Here is a 7,974-nt window from a genome sequence, read left to right as displayed (position 1 = left end):
TGCTGCCTGGCCTGCTGTGTTCATCCAGCTCTACATCTTGTTATCTCTGATTCTCCAGCATTGGCAGTTCCTACTATCTCTAAGACAAAATGTTAAATTTCTGAGTATATGTTTTTCTTGCTTAAGGATCAATGTAACCATGTTTTGTAGTACACAAGGAAGTAATATACTCATCTCACAAATAAGAACAGTCCTTGTCAATCTAATGGTTCTAGTAATGAAAGTAAGAAGTTCTACCAACAATTAAACATGTTCCATTTCTACCGATCTATATTAGTGATTCTAATTTCATCATTACCTCAAGTTGATCAGTGAATTTAAATTGCTTATTCAGTTTTTAAAACAGCTCAGTTAAAATAGTTGTTTGGTATACAGCCTTGAATAGTGCTGAAAAACTGAATGCTGTTAATCTTGCACTGAGCAGGCCATTCACAAGAAATAGCAATGGGAAAATGACATTTATACTGTATGAGTAGAGTGTCCTGATTGTTTAGCAAGTGAGCTCTGTTTGATGGAGGTATTTACATTGAGAATGCATCTGTTGTGATGGTGACTGATATTCTTGTGAATTGTCTTGATGAGTTCAAGTTGAAGACCTTTGACAATATGTGTCTTTTCAACAATACTCATAGCAGAGTGCTTTGTAATATATTATTCAGAATAGATAACACGGGAACTATTGTTTAGCACATTTCAAACATTTCATCTGGACTTAGAACTTACATTTTTGTTATGATGATGTTTGAGATAAATTTACATCAGCTACATACTGAAAGTAGATATTCATGGGAATTCCTTGTATTAAAGAAACATTCAATGATAAAGGAGAAGTAAGGGGGATCTTCTGATGCAATACTAGTGTCCCTACTTCTGGCTAGAAAGTCAGGTTCAAGTCCCACCTCAATATGGTAGGCATGGAGTTATATCATAACATTTCTAAACTGGTCGATTAATTTAATTCTACTTTATAATTTTGTAATAGCTAAACATGTATCAGACTGGTGGAGAGTTGAATATTTTAAAGTTAATTTAATTAGAATGACATAATTCAGTTCAAAATAAGATAAAGAAGTGCATCCTTTGTCAGGAAAGTCATAGGATTAGTCATGTGACACAGCTTGACCAGAACAACGTTGGACAGTGACCATCATTGACATGATACAATGCAGCAGTTCAGCAAATCACTTTCAACAAGATCAAACCCATGATCTCTACCACCCAGAAGGTCTGCAAATGCATACTAACATCACTACCTGACAGTTCTTTTCCACATTCCTTACCATCCTGACTTGGAACTGTTTCACCATTTCTTCAACATAGCTAGAGCTCGATCCAGGAACTCCATTCATAACAGCATTCTAAATGTACTTAAACCCCATGGCCAGCAGTGGTTCAAGAAATTAGCTCAATACCATCTTCTCAAAGGCAGTTAAAAATTGGCAATAAATGCTGGCCCACCTCTCAATGGCCACATGACAAGAACAAACCAGGAAAATAAATCCCCAGCCATGTTTTCAGGATAGTTTAAACTGCTTAATATGCCAAACAGATGCCCTGATGATCAGCGGAGATCAGCTAGCTCCAATGAGATACCAGTCAACACTGGTGGCTGGTGGGAGGGTTCCTTGGTTGTATGCATGCACAGGATAAGCATTTGTGTGTGGGTTCAGGAAGCTCATTTCTGTTTGTTCTGATACCAAAAATATAAAAATTAATATGATTTTTGGCTAGTTTCTGAAATGCCTGTTGTGAGCCCTTTTAGCACTGTTGTTATGTCACTCAGAAAATGGGCTGTTATAAACGAGCAGAGCATGAACACTACACATTTATCTAGTTATACCTCAAAATTGCAATCAGTGCACTCTCTATCCCAATAGACTCTGATTTATACGTTAAAATAGATTTTGTATCTGAAATAGGCAGGCACTTTAGCTTCAGAAATAAAGTACTTATCAAAATGGTAACAGTTGAAGGTATTGATTGAGCTTTACAGTATTCCAGCAATTGTAATAAAGACATGTTCTCTACAACTGGTTGTGCCCCTAGACAACCTGTCTAGCACAAATACTGTCACCTACCGAGCAATGTATAAAATTGTCCAGGTATATCCAGTACACAAAAAGCAGAACAAACCCTGCACAGCCAAATAATATCCCATCAGTCTAGTCTCAATCATCAGTAAAGTAATGGAAGGGGTCATTGACAGTGCTTTCAAGCAGCACTCGCTTAGCAATAACCTGCTCACTGATGCTGAGTTTCAGTTCTGCAAGGCCACTTCATTACAGCCTTGGTTCACATATGGTCAAAAGAGCTGAATTACAGAGGTGAGGTGGGAGTATTTGCCCCTGACCAAGTGTGACATTAAGGACATCTACCAAAACTACAGTCAATGGGAATCAGAAAACTCTGCACTGGTTAGATTCAGACCAGTCTCAAAGGAAGATGGTTGTGGTTATTGGAGGCCAGCTGTCTCAGCTCCAGGGCATTTCTACAGGTGTTTTTCAGGGTGGTATCCTAGGCTTTCCATCCGTCATTAGGTCAGAAGTTGAGATGTCCACTGATATTTGCACAATATTCAAGCTTTGGGGAGTCAGGAAGTGAGTTATCACTGCAGGATTTCTAGCCTCTGACATGCTATTGTAGCCACAGTGTTTATATGACTAGTCCAGTTCCATTGCTAGTCAATGATAACCCTCAGGATGTTGATAATTGGACAATCAGCAATGTTACTGCCACTGAAGTCAGAAATCACATGGCGCCAGGTTATAGTCCAACAGGTTTATTTGAAAACACAAGCTTTTGTAGCCTCAGTCCTTTTTCAGGACTAACACCTGTTGGACTTTAACCTGGTGTTGTGGGATTTCTGACTTTGTCCACCCCAGTCCAATGCCAGCACCTCCACGTCATGACTGCCACTGAAGGTTGAGGGATAATTGTTAGTTTCTCTTATTGGAGATGGTCATTGCCTAGCATTAGTGTGGCACAAAGTTATTGCCACTGGTCATGCTAAGCCTAGATATTGTCTAGGTCTTGTTGCTTTTGCACATGGAATACTTCAATATCCAAGGAGTCACAATGACGCTGAATATTTGAACAATTGCTGAAGTAATTCAATGGCTAGAAGAAGCATCATTTAGGAGCATTCTATAAATCACTCAAGGATCTGTTTCCAGTGGAGATATGATTTATTTACCACTTTAATGATTAATAACAAGGCGGAACTTGTCTAAACACACACTGCCTCATATATTTAATATACTGAAGCTGTTCCAATTCCCAAAAATGAATTCTTGTGACAGTTTTACTATTCAGCCTGATTTCAGCAGATCTCCCCACCTGTTTAACAAGGAATCCATTGGCACAGCTTATTCCTTAGCCTAATAGATTCTGTGACTCATATATTTTAACAATATCACTGCATAACTATCTAGTGTTTGAAATCCAATGCTACCATCTTTGTTCTATATGAAAAGAATGTGCAATGCTGCAGGGTATTGCGGAAAGCATGTATTTATTAATGGATTTGCTACTTAGGGAGAAAGCTAGCTTCTCGAACAGGATCGACGTAATACATTTTTTAAAGTGCATTACCTTTTCATAAGAGTTCTATGCTGTATTTTCTACAGAAGTATCTCCAGTTATAAATGAAGATGTGAGGAATCTACTGCTGGACCACATCGTGAAAGATCAGCTGTCCTCCAAATATCTGTACCATGGGCAGAAACTTGACACTCTGAGTGGCAAAAAACTGAGAATCTTTATGTACCGTAATGTATGTGCATTTTTAATTATTTATTTTTCATATACTTTACTGTGTTGAAGAGTAATTGTTGGAAGCACTACTGCTAAGGATTGATATCTAACACATTTGAGCCAGATATTGACTCCAAGATTTGCCTATAAATGCCAGAAACTTTAAGAAACTAGCACTAAAATGTAAGTAAGTTGATTGGCTATGAAGCCAGTTTTGACTGAACAAATAACAGACTCCATTGCAGCATGAAACATCTGATATTTATTAAGATTGACGTTTATATACAGTCTACGTGCCTATACAAAGATTTGTGCACATGAAAATAAATAATTAAACATTAAATAGATGCACATGCAAGATGAAAAATTTAATTCAGCTTTTGCAAGTGAATTTATGTATGAATTATTATGTTTGAAAGTATTAAATATTTTGCAATATTGCAGTCACAAGCATAGCCTGGTCCCACTAAACTGCAAGGCAAATAGCTTTCCAGAGTAAAACATTTTGTTTTAATACATATTGGCATTTGCAGATACCATTTCCAATGCTTGTCAACAAAATTGTGGAATGGAAACCTTTAATATTTTGTTAGTTGTAATTGAAGTACAATCATTTGTTTAAGGTAGAATATTGTTAAAATATGAACTAATGTCAAAGTGTAGAATGTACTTTTCGATTAAGAAATTGATTTCTGATGCGTCAAGTGCTCTCCTCTCTTTAAGGCTTTATGTGTTGAAAACTCATGTGTTGCTGCACATGACAGAAGAGGGAGATATGGTACAATGATGATAATGGACAAAATACTGACTCCTCCAGCTGGTACAATTATGGACATTCTGAAAGCTGATGATCGCTTCAGGTATAGAGCAATTAAATAAAACTGGTTATTTTCCACAGCAGTGAATGTGTATCTGGAGCTTGAGTATCTTCTTTAAAAAGTGGGAAAGCACAATAAGGCTTTTGAGGAATCCTGTACTAATACAAATGCATGTCACACAAACATACTGATCCCTGAGTGGTAGGATCTATCTCATGCTAATCCATATTTCCAAGTAATGTTTTATGGTTATAACGTGGTATTTAAACACACAAAGTGCACTTCTGTTTTAAAACAGTGATCTTTTATTCCACTGGCATCAAATCTTTATGTGAATTCACGGAAAAGGTTAACCAACAGAAAACAAGCCATTTAAAATTGTCGACATGAGACACAACAGGAAACCATCATGAGCTGAATTCCTTGTCTATAATCAGCTAGATAGTAGAGTTCATTGTAGAATATTGGGAGCAGAGATGCCTTGCTTCCAGCAGAAGAAGTGGTTAGTCTGTGGCACTCCAATATTAATTCTCTTCAACTGAGAATATTTTGCCATCCACGCCACAAAATGTACCATCATCACCTTGTTTTCCCAAATGATTTTCCTGATTGGTCTCAAGCATGTGAGTGCTTGTTTCATTTGTGCTCACCCACAGAGATTTTGGCTACTCTGTTATGGATCTTGCTCCTATAATGCTGCAGCCCACCCTTCAACAGTTCAAACTTCTCTGCCTACTCTCCCTCTCTTCATGGTCTCTGTCTTCACCCCTACCCCTAGAATCCCATGCCAAAGACCCTGCAGTGGAAGAGAATACAGGGGTTGATGGGTTCTTCTGCATGACGCTCTTCCTCACCCTCACCACCCTCTGGCAAAGGCCTCGCTACACTAATGAGCCACATGAATGACATGGAAAATCAAGGAGTGAGCCATTCCAATAATCATTCTGGATCTTGGTCAATTGCAGAATGACAATAATGGAGATTTAGCAATAGATAAGTTGCACAATCTCTCAGTACCGTATAGCATAGAATAACAGATGGCACAGAGGAAGGAGTCTCTTGTGGTGCGGAGAGAGTATCCATACCTCTGGGCAGGAGACCAGTGTTCAATTCCTGAGATGTGTAAAATCATGTGTGAATATGTTGATTAGAAAATATGTACAGTATAGAGAAACAGAGGAGACAACACAGAAAGAGAAAGAATCTTAACAAAATAAAGAGTGCATTTTATGTTGCTGATTCCACTAGTGAATGCAATAACCATTAAGAAAATGAATCTGTCAGTTAGAATATTTTGCCTAATTAGTTTTTTTTTAATTTTTGCAGTATGTTTGTCGGAGCCATCCAGACAGCAGGACTGACTGAAAATCTCAACAGACCCGGTGCATTTACAATCTTTGCACCTACTAATGACGCTATCCTGGCTCTACCTGGCAGGGAACGGAACAGAATTATTGGTAAAATCTACAACATCTCATCTCGCTTTGAAAGTGAAATATTGGGTAGACTCATTAACTCTGTTTAGGAGACGTTGTGGTGTTGATGGTTAGTTAGCTTATCTCTTCACAGCAACAGAAATGTGCAAACCAATTAACTTACAAATTGTCTGAAGTAGATGAATTAGCACTTTTCCCCAGTAAATTCATCACCAGATTTACCACCGTGAGCACACGTAGCCTTAACGTTTATCATTTTCTTTCCAACTAAACTTCTTCCTAAATAACGCACAATCATTTCTGAACAACAGGGAATAATTTGTGGAGAAAACTTTGTGTCCACATTTTGGAAATTGACAATGCACTGAAGATTAACCAGTAATGGACCCTTTGTTGGGCAGGTTTGCAGCTACCTGCTGCTTCTTAGTTTAGAGGTCTTGAATAATGATTCTGTTTTAAACAATATACAGTGTCACAGCCTGTTAACTTAAACATATGAAACTATACAAGACTCTGTGTACTTTAGGTGTGCGATTATTTTCTGCTGTGCTGACAAAGGTAAGCTCGAATGACCCTGTGCCTCACCAGTTACATGGATCTACATGATTTGGAAGGCTGAACATTAATGCACTTAAAAATTCATGCTTGGACCATCTTTCGCACTGAATGTATCTTGATAGTCAGCATCCTTCCCGAGTCAGTTTGACAGTGACCAAGAAACTTAGCCACAGATTGTATGAATTTGAGGGATATTAATTTTTTTCAGATAAATTTCAGACTTTTGACTGTTTGTCCTCGATTCTCTAATTCACTATTGTGCTGTATGTCCCCTTGTAGCTTAATGCATGAAAAAAAAATGGGTTGAAAAGTGTCAAGCAACATTCACATCATACAAGTGGCAGGCAATAATTTTTACAATAAGCCTAATCACCTTTCTGTTATAGTTAATGGTATTACACTTAGATTAACTTCCTGTGTTTGGGTAATTTGCTGGAAGTGAAGTTCAGAATCACAGTGAGGAACATGAGAAGGGAATTAGTTTAACCCCAGTCTTCACTAAGATAGGATCTGTGGAAGTTCCACTGATAAAGATCACAGCTTGTGGAATACATGGAGGATGGTGACAAACTTCTGAGGACAAACAATTTGAAGAGTATTCTCCATAAGCTTTCACAGTTGACAGAATCAAAAGCTTTCACTTATCACTCAAAGCCAACTCTGAAGGGCAGGACATGCAGTCATAGGGTGATACTGATTCTCAAAGCAACCTTTCTAGTCAGAAGTCAATCATGCAGGAGCTGTTAAGAAGGATAGAAGATATGCTTATGGTGCGTGCTCAAACCTTCCCACCAACTCATGGATTGTGATGAATGAAATTGGAGAAAGTTATTTTGGGAAGCCTTTATACATTAAGAAGCTTCGTTGAGATCATGCAGAGATAAATTTGAGGCCTCAGAGAGTATCTATAGGCCTACAAACACCTCATCCACACAATTGTTCATGTACCAGCTGTGTGCAGATTACACATGAGAACTTAGCAACCATCTCAGAACTTCTTGAACCAGAGTGGAAACAAGTTATCCTCAATCTCAACAGACTGCCCTAGAAGAAGTAGGTGTTATCATTCTGATTGTCACACCAACAGTTCAGTTGTAAAGACCACATAAATGCTGAAGTTATTACATCAGGTCAGAGACAGGTGAGTGTACTCTTAACACCACAAACCTTTGCAATATCATGAGGTAAAAGGTCAGAAATGAGCTGGAATACTGTCTTCCTCTGTGGATTGGTGTAGCTTCAACATTTAAGAAGCTCCAACGTATCAAAGGCAACATAATCCACTCGATTAGCACTTCACCTTATTGCAGTCACAATAGGCTGGCTACAGAAATTATATCAGCCAAAGCTTTTCTGACAATATTTCCATACTCATGCCCTCCACCCCACCAGAAGGGCATGCATGGAAA

At 38.2% G+C, this 7,974-nt stretch overlaps 1 protein-coding gene across 1 annotated transcript in view; it reads left to right on the top strand.

The window, feature by feature from the left end:
* The window catches only part of tgfbi (transforming growth factor, beta-induced), a 57,889-nt gene that overhangs the window by 42,762 nt on the left and 7,153 nt on the right, over positions 1-7,974 (top strand). Inside the window, exons 10-12 of the mRNA XM_048604023.1 lie at positions 3,627-3,772; positions 4,477-4,613; positions 5,898-6,028. Coding sequence (XP_048459980.1) covers positions 3,627-3,772; positions 4,477-4,613; positions 5,898-6,028 — 414 coding nt within the window. The remainder of the gene's footprint in view (positions 1-3,626; positions 3,773-4,476; positions 4,614-5,897; positions 6,029-7,974) is intronic.

Source organism: Rhincodon typus, chromosome 12 (assembly GCF_021869965.1).
Source record: "Rhincodon typus isolate 14 chromosome 12, sRhiTyp1.1, whole genome shotgun sequence".
In the NCBI taxonomy this organism is placed as follows: Eukaryota; Metazoa; Chordata; class Chondrichthyes; order Orectolobiformes; family Rhincodontidae; genus Rhincodon; species Rhincodon typus.
Note: the sequence above shows the minus strand (reverse complement) of the source record. Positions and strands in the feature narration are given on the sequence as shown.